The 18,760-nt window shown below is 34.5% G+C and overlaps 1 protein-coding gene across 8 annotated transcripts in view; it reads right to left on the bottom strand.

Annotated features, from left to right (window-relative positions):
- Positions 1-9: 9 nt before the first annotated feature.
- The window catches only part of Pgant5 (polypeptide N-acetylgalactosaminyltransferase 5), a 34,578-nt gene continuing 15,827 nt past the window's right edge, over positions 10-18,760 (bottom strand). For 7 of the 8 annotated variants that reach the window (XM_028185899.2, XM_028185898.2, XM_089740075.1 and 4 more), the window contains exons 6-14: positions 18,019-18,183; positions 15,487-15,640; positions 12,948-13,125; positions 11,901-12,081; positions 6,915-7,054; positions 5,744-5,842; positions 5,014-5,148; positions 4,153-4,335; positions 10-3,488 (exon numbers count right to left, since the gene is read on the bottom strand). In XM_028185899.2, coding sequence (XP_028041700.2) covers positions 4,174-4,335; positions 5,014-5,148; positions 5,744-5,842; positions 6,915-7,054; positions 11,901-12,081; positions 12,948-13,125; positions 15,487-15,640; positions 18,019-18,183 — 1,214 coding nt within the window. In that variant the 3' untranslated portion in view covers positions 10-3,488; positions 4,153-4,173. Of the gene's footprint in view, positions 3,489-4,152; positions 4,336-5,013; positions 5,149-5,743; positions 5,843-6,914; positions 7,055-8,194; positions 8,376-11,900; positions 12,082-12,947; positions 13,126-15,486; positions 15,641-18,018; positions 18,184-18,760 lie in introns of all 8 variants that reach the window. The other variant, XM_089740074.1, reaches the window with a different exon arrangement.

The following is an 18,760-nucleotide window of genomic DNA, read 5'->3' as shown; positions in this document are numbered from 1 at the left end:
GAAAATCAATTTCAGTCCAAATATTTAATTTGTCAATAGTCAAAATCCTAAACATGTTAATTGGAATGGTGTATTTGTTGTTATAACTCATATATATATAAACACAAAGTCATCATCAATTTGGCACTTTGACCATGAATTACATAAAAAAATCAAACTGAGATTCTAATCTTAAACAGATAAAATAAATGCTCTCGTTTCACATAACATTTTGTTGTAAATTGGACGAATCTTCGTAATAACAACTTATTTACAAATAGGATTACAAACTACAGACTATAAACAACACTGCTTAAAAGATTATGTAGTTCATTACAGCGATCTTATAGTAAACGAATTCCCATAATTCGGAAGACCTGTTTACCAATTAATCAATCATAAACTAAGAGTTGTTAAGAATTCAAATAACTTTAATAAATATATATATAAAATGAAATGGCAGTGGTCACTTTATTTCGCGTAACAAAACGAATAAGACGTGCCCTGGATAAAATGTTTGCTGTCAGAACGATTAGCTTCGATGACTAAACAGTACCTTATTTTAAAAGAATAGAATCCATTGAATAATTTCAACAAGACCATGCTAAATCTTCGAGCAACTCCTTCTAACTTCCTCAATGTCTTATGACTGATGTCTTGTGAAATTCGTCTGGAATAAATATTGGTAAACTGTAATAAATTGCAGTTGATCAATATATAAACCTTAAATCGCTGGATGACACGTCATTTTACGTCCCAATACCAAAGAAACACTGCAATTGAAAACTTTCTATTAGTCTATCATCTTAAAAAGAAATTTGAAAAATATATATAAATAAAGTTAAACCTTCCTTTAACATACAGAGGGCGTGACGTCTTCATTCAATTATACGCAATTTAAATTCGTTTGCTCTATGCAATGCTTTTATAGTCTATTAATCTACAACGTGTCTGTGATGTATTGTTCAATTTGAAATAAATAACAATTATATTTAAATCCCTAATAAAAATTTCATTTACAACATTATAATAGTGATATGCTAGAAAATTTTGTTTTAAATAAAATTGTTTTTTTTTGTTAAGTTATCAATTTATTTTTAGATATCGGGTAAGGAAGAGAAAAAAATTGTTACTGGGAAGCAAAATTCAGTTACAAAAAAAAACGTATCCAATTAATGCTGCGCAAAGAATATTTTTTCCGCATACATATATTAGGATAGTTATTATTAGAATATTCTCATTTCGAGCCCGGTGCAGACTGTTTAATAAAATTACAACAATAATAATTCGGCATCGAGAGGATCATAAGTGGGCCCTAATCGTTACGAAAACGTACAATCTACAGAAGTGAAATGACAAGACCCGTTGTTCGGGTCAATCCTAAGTTTTTGAAATGCAAAGGAATCAATTCGAATGGGACTAATCTAATATAATTCCACTATAAGAAAATTACAGGCAATTCCTTCGAGACCTACACAATAAGTATTTTAAAAATACACTAAAATATTATTAACACATGACTTAAGAATAACGTGAACGATTACAAATAACTAAGGCAACAGATAGGATGACTGCTGTTTTATTATTGATGATCTATCAAAGATGACAATATTTTTTCTCAACATTATATTATTCTACAATGCTACCTGAATGTATAGTACGTTTTAACTCAATTAAAACTTTAAAAAAAATACAAATCCAAAACTTTATGGAAGGTACTTACAAAAAAAAATTTAATTTAGGGAAAGTATGTACAGCTTAAACAGTGTGCCAAAAACGAAGACAAATAACGGATCGTAAACATTTACAAAACCACAAAGAAACGCGTTCGAAAAAACCTGTTTACTAATTTAATGTTTCTATTTAGAGTGCAACTTTTTTCGACTACGACCCCTTCAGTGGAAGAAAAGATTTAGCGATTTAAATTAAACAATAGCGACCTCCAACAACCTTCTGACGATCCCTACATGGTCGCGACCCCTAGCATAGATCATCATCGCAATATGGACATCATAACGTGGATATCGCCACATGTCTTAAGACGTTTGCCTACATTAGCCGCTAGGGGCGCTGTTCCAACTGCAAACAAATTTAAGTTAACTTTTACGCTATCGATAACGTTAACAAACTCGCTTCTTTGGGTTTCATAATAAATCCAGAATTTCACAAGTTCAGATAATTTTCAAAATAATCCATTAGTAAAGTCAGATATGAAATAATGTTTCAAACTCGTTCAAAAGAGTAAACGTCTAATGAGGCTATTAGAACATCATTTTATATGAAAAATGGCTAGACCAGGGGAAATGTAACTTTTTTTTTATCGAACGAGACAGACTATATACATATAATTTAAATAATAATTAACGAGAATACATAAATACATTTTCATAAGAGTTCATATTGTATAAATATTTTGAATAGAAGCAAACATTCAAATAAAGCAAAATATTTATAAATGTCATCATTATATGTAATGATATGCTATTTCCAGTATTCTGCTGGCAACAATATCTTTCTTTCATTATGTTATCTAGCAACATAATGAACAATAGATATTGTGCCAACGGTTTGAATATAATGTGCACTTCTTAACACATATCAAACTTAATTGCCATGGAGTGAAATCAACAAAAATATTTGTCTAGTTCTTAACTCTAATAAATTGTAAATAGAATAAAATTGCGGAGTGCCATATACATCCTTTTTATAATCATAAATTTAATGACCTATCGTGTAAATACAACGACTCTAGAGAATAATTCCAAATGAACATTACCTAAATACAACCTCTAGCTCATAAAAATATAGTTATAATAATAATGAATTATTACACAATTTATAAACATATATTTCTCTTCTTTATTACAATTATATTATTTCCGTGTATTCTATTCGGTTCTGGAAAAAAATAATTAAAATATTTCTAGAGTACTACTTCTCTCCCAACTAAAAAAATCAGCGAAAGGGGCAAAAATATGTGGGAATTTTATAAAATCCTATCTGATTATTAAATTCGTTTTATTTCTACAGTGATGGAATAACTCATAATTATTTACAACCTTGATGTTTTAAAACAAGCTACAAACCGCTTTTGTATTAATATGTTTTGGCTGATACCCTTCAGAAAGCCATCAAAGCGAACATGGAAAAAAAAAACATAGTGCTAACAAAATTGAAATAGTAAAATATGAAATTCAATATAGGATTTTAAACTTGAAATATATTTTGTAAGTCCTTCCTTTGTGTGTGCTATAAATACAAATTTTAATTTCTTTTAAGTCGCTATAGAAACTGAATAGAATACACGAAAACATCAAACAGAACACACAATATCTACTTGAGCAACTTTCATTGTGATTTACAGCATAATAATATGTATTGTCAATGGTTCATAGGACCTCGTGTGTGTTACATTAAAATCTAGTAAATATAAATTTTATTTTAGGAATAAGATCTGATATAAAATAATGAAAGTGTAGGAAGACTGGTATGGTCTATCGTTGTCAAACCTGAAATGTAAAAATAACAAAATAAAGACACGGCGCACTATATTAAGGTTGTTACAGTATAGTTACAGCATACCTTGCGGGGTAGTCAACAGAGTGATGTTTCCAAGGTAAGTTTCTGATTTTAATAAAATAAATATTGAACGATGTTGACAAGAATTAAATTATTACGCGTATCAGGTTACATTTTAATGAATTTAAGAGGCTACACTTCCTTAATAGTTTCTTGTAAAGCAACGCTATCATACGAGTTAATTACTCATCTATACTTGACAAATCAAAAAATTAAAATTTCTTTGTCATAGATTTTTTTTTGCTGTTTTACAAGATCATAATATAACTATATTCATTTGTAATAGTTTAGTACAAAAGGCACTGCTTATTTAAGAAATCTAATCTAATCTAATTGAATTCTGGAGCACGTCATACAACATCACGATTTGTGCATATTTAATATGTTGCCAAATGTCACAAATAAACCGTTTGCGTAAACATCTATACTCCAATTAGCATATAATCAGTTTTGATTGTTTATACTATTGTTCTTGGCTTAGGTAAGTAAATGCATTATCCCCAGTTCCGTTTCAGGCAGCGTTCGAAAACACCCTGTATATGACTTTTACTTTATTGTATCGATCGTTTCAACTAAATTACATGGCATCCTGACCTTGCACGGTGCGAGTTGGGACTAGCTGTTCTGGTTCCGCCTGGCCTGCCACTTGAAGTCGACCTGCATGAGCCACTGCTGTCCCCGGGACTTGTCGCAGGCCCGCAGCACCGGCTTCCACACGTCCGCCGCGTCCGGCTTGTCGAGACACATGCCCGTGTTCGTGTGCTTTATTGTCCGCGTCTGCAGGCACACAAGTGAGGTCGGTCAGAGCGAGGGTGATAGGTCACAAGTTCTACCGTTGAGGGGTATAAGAGCGAATTCTACCGTGATTTTTGTTGTACATGGGTGGACGGCCCACCTGATGTTAAATGGTAACCGGAGCCCATAGACGTCTACAACGTAAATGCCGCCACCCACCTCGAGATATTAGTCAAGATCGGTTTTAACGGTATAACAGCTGCCCCACCCTTCAAACCGAAACGTATTACTGCTTCACGGCAGAAATACGTGGGGTAGTTGTGGTACTGCTGTCTATACTTTTACTTTTCTTTTCCAAAATCTTCTTTATTATAATAATTAAAAATCAACTGACACGCCTTTGCGCCTTGCTCTTTTTATCGTCTTCGCCATCTTCATTTTTCTCTGTTATCCTCTCTGTCATTCTCTTTTCCCTTACTTACCGTTTTTTCTTACTCATACCTTAACGTTCCGTTTCACACTTCTTACCAATGCTACATATATTAGTTAAAAACTGATTCAAACACATCAAATTTACATAAATATATAAGTAATTGAAGAAGAAACTTAGACTCTGGTACATTTTTAATTTAGCCTAAAGCGTAGTTACCTTTATATCGCTCATATGTACTGATATATTTCATACGACAAATGTCTAATATATATTATATTATAGTATACCTTGGTGTCGTATATCCACTCCTGGTTTCCCCTCATGCCGTGACACCGGATCAGCTTGATGGGTCCACGCGGATGCGCCGCATCCAAACAGTTGTCGTCCGACATTACTTGCTTGCGTTTCGTGTAAGCAAACACCTATAAAAATAAAGTCTAGTATGAACAAAGAACGATTTGAGTTTGTTGAGCTATTCATAAAATACATACAAATACGAATTTAAGGCCCAGTTCATTTTAAGGTACTTAAAGTAAGGTAAAAACGTAGTATCCTGACCACACTATTATTTTTTGATATGACAATTTTTTTTGCAACGCAAATTTTGTGAATTGTTTAATTCTGTTAATTTAGTTTCTCTTCAGAGTTTAAAAGTAAAAATCGTAATTTATTAAACTTTTAGCCATTGTGAAAATGTCAATGTAAGGAAAATTTAAATAAAATAGTCGAATGTGATCTTTCAGTTAGTTCCATTTCACTGAGAGGTTATCTCGTTTCCTCTCATCCAACGCAAACTGCATTGTTTAAAATCTGCTTATTGAATTGAATTATTTTTAATATGATTCAATTTAGATTTCGTAATCAGTTTCATTTCACTTTTCATAACACACACGTTGCTTCCGTCTTTGAAACAATACATTTGGCTGTATGGGCCACGTTCCCTTTGCCTACATAAATAAATATATAAAAATTAATATTAATAATAAAAAATCTCAATGTATACTCGATCATATTTACCTGGTTGCCTCCCATTCCGTGACAGTAGCCCATGCCGAGCGGCTGGCCAGCCTTGCCGCCGAGGGTGTCCAAACAGTTCGATGTTTCCGCGTTACGAATCTGAAAAATGATTAAAACACAACTATGTACTTTGAAGACACCCTTTATACTCGTAAGCAGTCAATAATTATTCGAAGCAAATATGTAACTAACACATGTGTTCGCTTTATGATTTTAACAACGGAGAAATAACATTATGGTGGTAACACAGATGGTGGTTCAGTAAGCACGAGTGGGTAGGTACCATCGCCAAGGTTTACGTTTGAAATTGAAAGGGAGGGCAGTACTTCATATATTATATACGATACAGTCTGAAACTTGAACCATTGGATGGCGGCTTCGCTGATCACTTAATTCCTGTGATTCCATTACACGTATGTGTAATTTGAGTTTCTTGGCATAGAGCCCAATGAGTTTTTTGCCGGATCTTCTTAGTGAGTCGCGTTTCCGATCCGGTGGTAGACTATGCGAAGTACTGCTCTTGTTAAAACTAGTTAGCACATTCCGTCAGGTCGAGCCCGTGAGCTCACCTACTCCGGGCGTAGCTAAAATAGCGACTTAGGCTACCAGCGTATAGGTAGGGAACAAAATAATGGAAATAGCGAAAACCATTCTCATGACAAATGTTCTAGGAGAGAGCAGTTTGCTAATAAAATAAAACTGGATAATGACCGAGCTTTGCTCTTTTTTTTTTTATAAATTGTGTTTTTTAGAAATTATATTTAAATACGAGTTACATATTGATAAAATGATGAAATATGAATAATATTTTTCGATCTTACCGACAGAATAATAATAAAATATGAACTGGTCATTTAAAGAAAAAATCAAAATTATCGATAAAGTTGATTATTGAAAATACGAATAAAACTACATTTTCTGAAAATAAATCGTAACTAGATCGATTTATCGCCCCCGAAATCCCCTGTATACTAAATTTTATGAAAATCGTTGGAGCCGTTTCCGAGATTCAGATTATATATATACAAGAATTGCTAGTTTAAAGGTATAAGATATAAGATAAGATTAAAGAAAAAACTACAGAATTATTTTACGGGCGAACACAACAATGAAGTCACGCACTTCGAATTGAAAGATAGAAAAATATGTTAATATGTCACTGATTCCTCACCTCTCCAAGGTAATAGTACTCAAGAGGCATTTGACTCTCGGGGTAGATGTTCTCGAGGTACCACCTGAAGCTCTTGCACTTGAGACGTTCTCTTAAAGCTTTCCTCTCGCTGACGTCACCGACCGGGACGTTCAACGCACCTGCTCATCGCATCCAACTATTAGTGCGCTCCAATTAAATATTCCCTTTGTAATTTCTAAGAAAATGCCCTAACCAATACTTCAATATTTAGAATTTTTATACGCAATAAAATTTCGAATCCAATTAATTACAGCAAAATTTATTTATTTATTATTTCAGCTTTAGAAGCTATATGTACCTACGTAATCAAACTCAACATTGCTTATTAATTTACGGTATATATCTTATGAAAATAATTCCAATATTTTATTTTATTTATTAAAATTATTACAATTACATTATTTATGTTTATTGGTAAAACATATATCTGTTTATCAAAAACAACAAATAATAAACGATACAAAACACACTTTACTACAATTGCACCAATGTTAGTGCGTAAGCAACAAACCCGATGTTATCCAATAACAATGAGAATGCAAATGTTATGTTAGCTCATGGTTGGATAATATTAACAATACCTATTAGCTTTATATTTAACATGCGTTACGCTTTGTCCCAAGTTAAATGAGAATTATTAATATATTAGTTGTTAAATATAATAAATAAAATAGTATTGTTAGTCACATTTAATTATTTTTATTTTAAATCTTTTATTGCAAAAATAAACTGCAACGAATGATTAATAGATAAAAGTATATTTGCTAACTTCTAGGGGGGCATAAAAATATTTTCTATAGGGACTGAGACGGACTGTGATTTCGATTGATTACTGAAATATAGCTAAGTGTTCTTATTGGCTTTTTTCTTAAATAATTTTTGGTTATTGCAATCGTTTGTATGTATATGTATATCGACGCTTGAAAGGCAAACGCGACTAAGCGACAATGCGTCAACTTTACAGTAGACTAATTTAAAGTTGAAATACCTGGAAAAAAAAACTATTTTAACGAATCTAGCTGTAGGATGGAAATTATTTTAATAGACCTAGAAATATATATTTTTTGCGCATCGAATATGGTTATTGCCTATCATTTATGTATAAAGCACTTATTGTCGCTTAGTCACGTTTGCCTTTCAAGCGTCGATATATATAATTATAGTAACAGATTTTATTCTTTTTTTTTTTTCACTTTCCTTTGAAAAAACAATCCGCCGATATTTCAGTAAAACGATAGCGTTGCGTATGTTAATTAGACCTGGGTTAATATTGTAGTAGAAGTCTTTCCATTCATCGAGCCAGACTTCGGCGAGCCGAGCGTTGTTGTGGTTGACGACGCGGCCGGTTCCCCCGGGGAACGAGTAGGGCGTGGTCTTGCGGAACACGTGCCCCACGTGCGAGCACGGCGCTATCTCCAGCGTGCCCCCGCACATCCACACCTGCCCGGCCCCCCGCTCCCGTTATGCTGGGGCTACATTAGCGGGCCACGGCGAATATTCGTGTTATCGCAATGAGTGTGACCGAGTAGATCGTTGCAACGCATAGTATTCTTTTTTTTTATTGTTTAAATGGGTGGACGAGCTTACAGCCTACCTGGTGTTAAGTGGTTACTGGAGCCCATAGACATCTACGACGTAAAGGCGCCACCCACCTTGAGATATCAGTTCTAAGGTCTCAGTATAGTTACAACGGCTGCCCCACCCGTCTAACCGAAACGCATTACTGCTACCCGTGCAGACTCACAAGAGGTCCTGCCACCGGTAATTACACAAATTACAATTTATTTATTATTCGTGCGAAGACGATAGTTAGACTAGACGTAGGTGGGCTCACGGGGCTCAAACCTGATGTTGTTGCTAACACGATCCCTAACAAGAGCCGTGCTTCGCAGAATCTACCACCGGATCGGAAACGCGACCCACTGAGAAGTTCCGGCGAGAAACTCAGTGGGCTGTGTCTGTTGTGGGTTAATTTACTCGCCGAACCCTTCGTCGCAAGCGACGGTTTGGACGAGAACGATGACCGAAACTGTCGGTAAACTGGCACGTATCAAAGGGTTTTGTCGCGACAATATTCGCTTGGGTGTCTACACCTACGGCACTTCAGTGTCGTCCAGACTTTGATGCGGTATGAACGTGCTTGTTTTCTTGTACACCATGGAGTGAATTTGTATTTAAATTACGTCTCTGTCGCACAGCACACCACAACACAGCCCGGCATGATGTATCGCGATACAAATCTTAGCCCGTCTTAATGTAAATAAGAGCATTGCGTATGCGCCCGTACACAATGTTTTTAGCGCGCCAACGCGACACGAATCTTCGCCCGCTAATGTAGCCCCAGCATTACACATACAGCCACTGACCGATCATCTCGTACGTGGAAAAGCTTTATCGAAACGAAATTTTCAAATTACTAAACAGTTTTCTTATTTTGTCACATTCTTATGTAACTGTACACTGAATTTTATGAGTATTGGAAGTAAAACGAATTTAAAAAAAAAACTTATTGGACATGAGTATTATGCACCCATTTTGTTACATCGTGCACTAATATCTCGAATTCTGAATCATTGCGAAATAGTATAAAATAAGGCTAGACTCTTTCCGGTATTAAACTAAGGACAGTGTTCTTGTATTTTAAACATAAATTCTCATGCGAAAAAATAACAAATTAATACCATTTCCTTGTTTTTTTTAATTCTTAATTTTGAGCATAGGCTGACGCTAATGATGTCACTAAGATAGAAAAAATCGCGTTTCCTACTCCAATCAATATCAGTTAAATTATTCAATAAAACCGAGAAAATGATCGGCCAGTAACGTATGAGTTCAATTATGTCCATAAAAATAATACATAGCACTCCTCAAACAATTTATGGACACAATGATTTCAAGGAAAAAAGGTCAAAGCTAATGTTTTATTAATTTTAAGCGTATTAGTGAAAATTATAACACGGAAAAAATAATCGATCATTAATTAATTAAAATTAAACACAGATTAAACAGAATTTGTAAATATCACAAATAAATTTTTATGAAACTAATTGTTAGTTATTAATTTTCTGCTCCGATAAAGAAATTAGTCAATACATTAAAATTCCATTAAGCCATGATAATTTAAACAGAGAGCTATGGCAACACCGTTTTTGTGTGTGTGGTTGAATAGAAAGTGGCGTCATATTTTTTTACTGTGCAATAAAATGTGATAAATGTTAATACTTGTTAACTAAAATATACAGATTAATATTTAAATTAATAACACTTTATGACTGTGGGTATCCCTCATTTTATTGTTAGACAACAACAAAAAATTAGTAATCATTGAGTTTGCCATAGCTCGCCGTCTAAAAGGATTGCTGTGGTTAATATTTTAAAAAAATACACATACAATAATTTGAACTCGCTCAAAACTCATTGCCTCTGCATTAGTGAGAAGCAGAAAAGAAAAGAAAGTATAAGAACGGAAAATTAATGTGAAGCGAATAAAAAGAACAAAAACACATATATTTTTATCAATATTATAGAAACACGTTTATAGAAATCTATATATGTATAGGTTACTGTTCGTTAGTCTCGCTAAAACTCTAGAATGCCTGGACCGATTTGGCTAATTTTGGTCTTAAATTATTTGTGGAAGGCCAGAGAAGGTTTAAAAGGTAGATAAATATGAAAATGCTCGGAATTAAATAAAAATTGCAATTTTGTTTTTCATTTGATGTGTCCCCCGTCGGACGGATTCCTTTTATTTGTTTTAAATTTATTTTATACAAAAGTTTAGGTCTTTTATTTATCGATTGGGGCACTACGAAGTCTGCCGGGTCAGCTAGTTGAATAATAAATATATATTGAGCAAATACGAAAATGTGTACTACACACTTTTGAATAATTGTATTCGCTAACATCACTCTCATCGATTCAAAACGGTATACGCCCGTCCGATGGTAAGTGGTCATCAATGCTCTTAAGCACCGGCAGTGTCAGGGGCAAAACAGAGCCGCTGCCTACCTAAGTAGATAAGAACAATTTGAAAAACAAAATCTTAGAATACTAATAATAAAACATTGTTGATTCGGTTCTATAGGTGTTTTTCACTTTTCCTCAGATAAACATTCTTAGTGGAATCACAGCTACACACAGGAATCAAGATAATTTTGTTATTCAAAGTTTCGGCTTATATTTTATAAAAGATGTTTATTTATCTTCACGCGGTACTTTTTTTTTTACTAATTTGAATAGCTCGGTAGTTTTCACCTACATCTAATAATACTCTTGTAACGCTAGCTAACTAACTTGGCAATGATGTGTATATTTAATGACAATACTTGGTACCGTGGATCTGGGATAATAATGAACCAAGAATACGTGTAACGAAATTCTTAAGTACTAATTGAGCTAACACAACCGTATAGTTTAAGCTCTTTAGATCTGTCTTATTTATTTCTATATAAAAAAACGTGTTCTTTAATTTGAAATACAGTAAATTTCAATATTACGCTGTCATTGAATTGAGCTTTTAATTCAATAAAAAAAATACTTTGTAAAGTAGTATGAAAAAACCAAACAAAACTAGAGAAACATAAAAATCATGAAAAGAGTTTAAGTCAGTAACATAATTATGATGAAATCAAAAAATGAACAAAGAAATAATCGAATAAAAGCAGGCAAACAATAGTACAGACATGCAGACAGGATAAATGCAGCCGCAATGTTAACAAGCTAATCGTTAATGTACTCTCAAAAAACACTTTAAACACATGGTTAGTGTAATTCCCAAGCCACAACAAAACTTATAAGTGTCTATGTTGCCAATATTTAAGACAAAAATTAATATTGTATTTTATTCTTTTTTAAACACACACAAAGCTGACCGCGCTAGCTGAGATACGAGGGCGTTCAATGTTTTAATCGATTCTATCGTCAAAAAGCCGGCAACACAGACACGTTCGCATTCCAGTGTCGAACCTGGATTCATGGCGTAATAGAAATCTCCCCACTCGTCCATCCAGACTTCGGCGACGCGGGCCGCGTTGTGCAACACAACGTTCTGAACGCCGCCCGGGAACGAGTACGGGGACTTGTCGCGGAACACGTGGCCCACGTGCGAGCACGGCACGATCTCAAGCCGCCCGCCGCACTGCCACACCTTCGTGCACCCGATACAATTATAACGACCTCTAATACCCACGACATAAGGTTGAAGTTTACTAAACCCTATTCTCTACATAGTCTGGATTTTAACACATTCACTGCCATGTAGGTCACCGGTGCCCTACGCGACGCACTGAAGTAATTATGTCGATATCTGTTACTAAGCGCCTGGATTGCCAAACTTTTCCTTCTTTTGTTTGATAACTTAGAAATAGATTCATTGTCAGTATCTTTGGATTCGTCTTTCCCAGTCTACTAAATATTCCGGCATCTTAGTAAGAAGAACAAAGAGAGAAATCGACATAGTTACTTCAGTGCGCCGCGTATTGCACCGGTGACCTACATGGCAGTCGACGTGTTAACCTCCATTTTGAAAACCCTCCAATTAATTCCGATCTTTATAATCCTGTGCGAAAACTTCACAGGTGGTCAGTCCTTAAACTATGCTACAATAGAATAGAATAGAAATGACCCCCACCTAGTTCGATAAGGTCGTAAACAAATGTCTTCTTTGTAAGATTCTCTCGTAATTATAATGACCTTTATTCCCTTGTGATACGAGTTGTGGTGAACACCACATTCGCACATAGTATTCCTGAACGGTAGTTACGTGCATTGAAATGTAAATTACATTTTTATTTCATTTACAAATTTTCCGCGTAAATATTTAATTAAGTGCCATATAATTTATTACGTTTATTGTGTAAGCTCAAAACACACATTTTACGATATTAAACATGTAGTAAACACAGTTATCAAGCGACAAATTTCGATGCACGTTACTCACTGTAAATAAATAATTTTATTAGATTGACACACAAGACAGTATGTCATTATTATAAACCTGCTTTTATAATTTACCCTAAAGCTCATCTCAAGGTTCTCGCCACCCCAAATGTCCATGCCTTCGTCGTAAGAACCGATTTTATAGAAGTATTCCTTGTCGATGGCGAAGAGTCCGCCCGCCATGGTCGGGGTACGAAGTGGCGCTGTACGGTCCCCTCCGCGTCGTGACATCTCGCGTTCGGGAACGCGATACCTAGTATATGAGATAAGACATGACAACAATAGGACAAGACGTGGCTTCGGCCTTACGATCAAGAACAATGAAGACGTGGCTTCGGCATTTAAAACTATCAAGATTATCCAATTATTACCAAGAACAAGATCTGGCTGTATGGACTAAAGTCCTTTGCCTGTCCCATTAAGTAATTATGTCGATTTTTGTGACTAAGGCACCTGGATTGCCTAACTTTGCTTTCTTTTGAATTATTTTATGTTTTAGGTTTCTAGGTCTCTTAGAAAAAGATTCATTTTCAGTATCTTCGGATTCTTTTTTCCTAGAGTCTACTAGATATTCGAGATGCCTTAGTAAGAAAAAATCAACATAATTACTTCAGTGCGCGGCGTAAGGCACCGGTGACCTAGATGGCAGTCAACTCATTAAGACCATTGAGGTCTTCCTTATCAGAATAGGGACGAGGGGATCATGACACCTCCTCCCCCCCCCCCTTAATTTGGATACCAAAATTAAAAACTTATGTTGGTATTACAGTTATCTGGTACCATTACTTAACACCAGAAGGACCAGATGAGCTCCTTAAACCATCTAGTGGTATAAAAAATACTCAGAAAAGAGGCCGAAGGAAAATAACAATTTATTGTTGTTTAAATGTAATTTTAAAGACCATTAGTTAACGTTATCGGTGGCTGTAAAATAAATGAATACGGTAGTTAAATAGTTTCGCTATTATTGCATTTTAATTTCATTTTTTATATACACGTCGATGGTTGGTGCATTTACATTAGCAAGCTATTAAAGTTTTAACTGCACTAATATCCCGCAATATGTCCCCGGATATAGGTAGTATAACATTTGTATTTGTCTCCGCTTTAATTTTAAGTTTTTAATGTATTTCTCTAAATCCGTGAACGAGGACCCGCCTGGTATTAGGGGATTACTTTTTAACCCCGCCTTAATGTTAGACTACGTTTAGACATAACACATTTGTTTCAGCTTATTTAGAAATTAGCGTGATGGTAGGTTAAGGATGGTAATTAAAGGACCAAGTATCAATAATAGTTGAATAAGTGCCATTCTACTTTTCAAGTCTCGGAAAAACGTTCAGGAAGATGGTCCCTTACCGGGCTCCCAAAACTTTTTAGTATCAATTGTTTTCCTTCCTACAAAAAGGTTTACTTTACTTTACTGGTGGTGGGACCTCTTGTGAGTCCGCGCGGGTAGGTACCACCACTCTGCCTATTTCTGCCGTGAAGCAGTAATGCGTGTCGGTTTAAAGGGTGGGGCAGCCGTTGTAACTATACGGAGACCTTAGAACTTATATCGCAAGGTGGGTGGCGCATTTACGTTGTAGATGTCTATGGGCTCCGGTAACTGCTTAACACCAAGTGAGCCGTGAGCTCGTCCATCCATCTAAGCAATAAATATTTAAAAAAAAGTTTTAGTTGGCATATACGTTCTTAAATTACATTTATGAACGCATCCACCAATAATGAATACGAGGGGGAGTTAAAAGGTCATTTTCAAAGAGTACACATTCAATAGTTTGTTATTAGCATTTCCTAGGCTATAAATTATCAAATTATAAAAAGTCATGCCGCCGGAATATACACCTTCATAACACATTATTAATCATTAGTATATAATTTAAAACAGTTTATTTTCGTCTGTTTATACACGTAACGCGCCCACCTGAACAAATACTAAAATTACGAATTAACATAATTTGTAAAGAAACAATTATGTATAATATAATACGCGATGAGAAAATATATTTTCAATATTCAATATAATATTATTTTAATACGAATTTCAATATTTTTACGTAACTTTTAACAATATAAACGCGTAAACGGCTATTGTTCTTATTCTGGAACTAATATTTGATAAATTCACTTTTTTTTTATTATAATGCAACAAATTAATAAATTTCTTGAATTTGTTTTTTTTTTAAAGTTATAGTGTTTTGAATGATAAATAATCACTAGATAATCATTTGATAAACACAACATACACCCAATACCGGTACAATGGCCAACGACACAAAATCGGTTTTTTTTTTCGGAAGATATTTGTATGATAATTATATGTCTTTTCCAGGGTTATGGATGTATATTAAATATATGTATGTACATAATAAAAATCTTACATTTATTTCCGTTATGTAGTACCTGTAAAATAAGTTCTTTACGAACTTAGCACGGGACTAGTTAACGTGACGTGATTATTAGTAAATATTTATTTATTTATATCTTTCTTTCTTTCTTTCTTTCTTTCTTTCTTTCTTTATTTATTTATTTATTTATTTATTTATTTATTTATTATTTTTTATTTTGCAACAGAGTACTTTAATCTTGGGACGTTTAAAAACGTACTCACCATCTAAAGTTAAGTTTCCAGTTGAAGCCGCCCCACGTCATGTCGGAAGCCTGAATGTATTCGAATGTCGTATCCGAAATAACGTCTATGATCGGACACACGACCGTCGCTCTGTCTTCCACGATGCGCGCCAACAGTGGCTCCAGCCACCCCTCTGTAACGCGACAACGTTTTAGATTTTTTATTTTTATTGCTTAGATGGGTGGACGAGCTCACAGCCCACCTGGTCAAGTGGTTACTGGAGCACATAGACATCTACAATGCGCCACCCACCTTGAAATACAAGTTCTAAGGTTACTAGAATAATTAAAACACTAATACTAGTTAAAACAGTGTAGTATCGCACACATAGACAATGTATGATGTACGAGAAATCGTTTGCCCATCGAAAAAATAACCTAAGTAACATCTAAATCCTGCGATCGAATTAATTATGGCAATTATTGTTAATTCAACACATTTATAAGATGATGGTGTAATAGTTATCGATACTTTAACAAAGGTCACTATTACAAAGTAAATACGCATATCGTTAAAAGATATTCGGCCTTTTTAGAACTGACGATATTTTAAATGAGGTTTTGTTGCATTTTCAAGAAAGTACATGTATACGTAAATCCCTTTTATAACAAATAGATTAAATGCTAATATCGAGGGGTGAAAGACTATTTGGAGTATTTGGTATAAGCGACATTTTTGCAATTTACTGTCGATGCTAATACCAAATAAAACGCACTTTAAAACTCACAAAGATAAAAGTGGCGTATTAAGTGAAATGTCACTTAAACCAAATAGCCTTTTACCTCTCGTTATGACAGTTTCTGATGATAAGCCTAATGAATTGATATCTTATCTCCGTCTCCTCCCTTCGGATTTTATAAATGAACTAGCTGTACCCGTCCGCTTCGCTGGGCATTTAAAATTAACATTATTATTTCTCACCCCCACAAAGATTCTCATCATTAACACCCCCGCAACTGGTGTAGGGAGTCCAACACTCATATAAATATTAGCCTATACATTAAGTACATACATTTTCTACATGGATACCAAGTTTCAAGTCAATGGGATGCATGGTTCAGTAGGCTCAGTAGTTATAACGAAACATCCGTAAAAACCACTGTAGATTTATATATTAGTATAGATTACTAGCTGACCCGGCAAACGTTGTGTTGCCTTAAATAAGATTTCTAGGGAAATTCTACTGTAGAAATAAAAACCTCATTTAACCACATAATACCTCATTATAAACAAAAAAATATATCCAAAAAATTAAAATAAAAAATAAATGTTTGGGGTGGACAACCCTTTTCACTTAGGGGTATGAAAAATAGATAGTAGCCGATTCTCAGACCTACTGAACATACTATTGATAAACAAATAAAACCAACAAAACATGGCTGAAAAATGTATAGTATTGTATAGCTCTCAAATATATTAAGTGTATAATCTATGATGTATAGTGAGTAAGTAAGACAGGAGACCGGCTTCGTCCCCATCCTTACTACGTGATGTTTGCTGGATCAGTGGTGACACCTGGTGGGGATAGCTGATCGATTGATAGTTGATCAGTAGTCGACCGGCGAGCGCGGGAGATCAAATTCAATTTAAAAAAAATCATAATTAAAGGAACTGGAAATTATAAACTCTGAATAAGAATTTATCGTACTACAATTATAATATTTGATTGCCATCTTGCAACCTTATTGCGGATGGAAAAATAGGGGTTGATCGTATAAGAGTGAAAATTGAGAGTAATATGATTTTTTTTATTTTAAGTCATGATAAAATTAAATAAAAAACTTGCCAAAAAAATTAAAGTTTATAATTAACAAAAAATAGGGGTTGATCATAGAGGGATGAAAAATTGACAGTAACATCAGATTTTTATTTTAATTCATGACAAAATAAAAATAAAAATGAAAATCTTGCCAAAAAAATTAAAGTTTATAATTAACAAATAAAAAATAGGGGTTGATCGTAGAGGGGTGAAAATTTCAGAGTAATATGATTTTTTTTATTCTACGTCATGACAAAATAAAAACAAAATTCTCGCAAAAAAATTTAAAGTTTTTAATTAGCAAATAAAAAATAAGGGTTGATCGTAGAAGGGTGAAAATTGAGGATTGTATGTATTTTTGTATGTTGTATCATAAAAAAATAGAAATTAAAAATTTTGTCTAAAAAATAAAAAATAAAATTTAGGGGTGGACTACCCCTAACATTTAGGGGGATGAAAAATAGATGTTGGCCGATTCTCATAGATACCGGATAAGCACAAAAAATTTCATCAAAATCGGTCAAGCCGTTTCGGAGGAGTATGGCAACGAAAACTGTGACACGAGAATTTTATATATTAGATAAATCAATGTGTTGTTAGACGAATACTGCAGCCATCGTTCCCGAGTACCCGGGATATTGCGTCAACTAATCAGACTTCTTCAATGGGACTATGATACTTCAGGATTGACAGAGCGCGGGATGATTCACGGAACATCTTACCTGCCCAGGAGAGAGGCTATAAAATCTCACCTGTACATTCACAATGTGCGTCTAAGAAGGTGATGACGTCACCGAGTACATGTTTGGCTCCGAGCAGACGCGCCCTGATGAGACCGGAACGTTTCTCTGTACGGAAGAGACGAGTCGAAACGGGCAATGTTTTTATGTAATCTTCCAGCTTCTTTCCCAGGTGTTCTGTTAAAATAAAATATCGGTTAACGGTGTTTATAAGGTGTTTTTTTTTATCGCTTAGTTGGGTGGACGAGCTCACAGCCCATCTGGTGTTAAGTGGTTACTGGAGCCCATAGACATTTACGACGTAAATGCGCCACCCACCTTGAGATATAAGTTCTAAGGTCTCAAGTATAGTTACAACGGCTGCCCCACCCTTCAAACCGAAACGCATTACTGCTTCACGGCAGAAATAGGCAGGGTGGTGGTAGATACCCGCGTGGACTCACAAGAGGACCTGCCACCAGTGCCTAAAAATGGCCCCTGAGAATCTGTTTGTGGCGTAAAACAATATTCAGCCTTAGTACATTATGAATGAATGAATCATTACAAATGTAACATTACCACGATTTCTTGTGACTTAAGTAAATAACTAATAATACCAATATTATTAAATTTTTTTAACGATTCACTCATCACTTATTGTTCATTGATTGACCTATTCAATGCATGAAACTCTAAGAAAGCAGAAATAAATCAACGAACAAATGTGTTTAAATTTCAATACTGTGTCTTGTTTAAATTTAAATAATCTTATCAG

This window comes from Bombyx mandarina, chromosome 03 (genome assembly GCF_030267445.1).
Source record: "Bombyx mandarina strain Sakado chromosome 03, ASM3026744v2".
NCBI lineage: Eukaryota > Metazoa > Arthropoda > Insecta > Lepidoptera > Bombycidae > Bombyx > Bombyx mandarina.
This window is presented reverse-complemented; position numbering and strand designations above follow the sequence as displayed.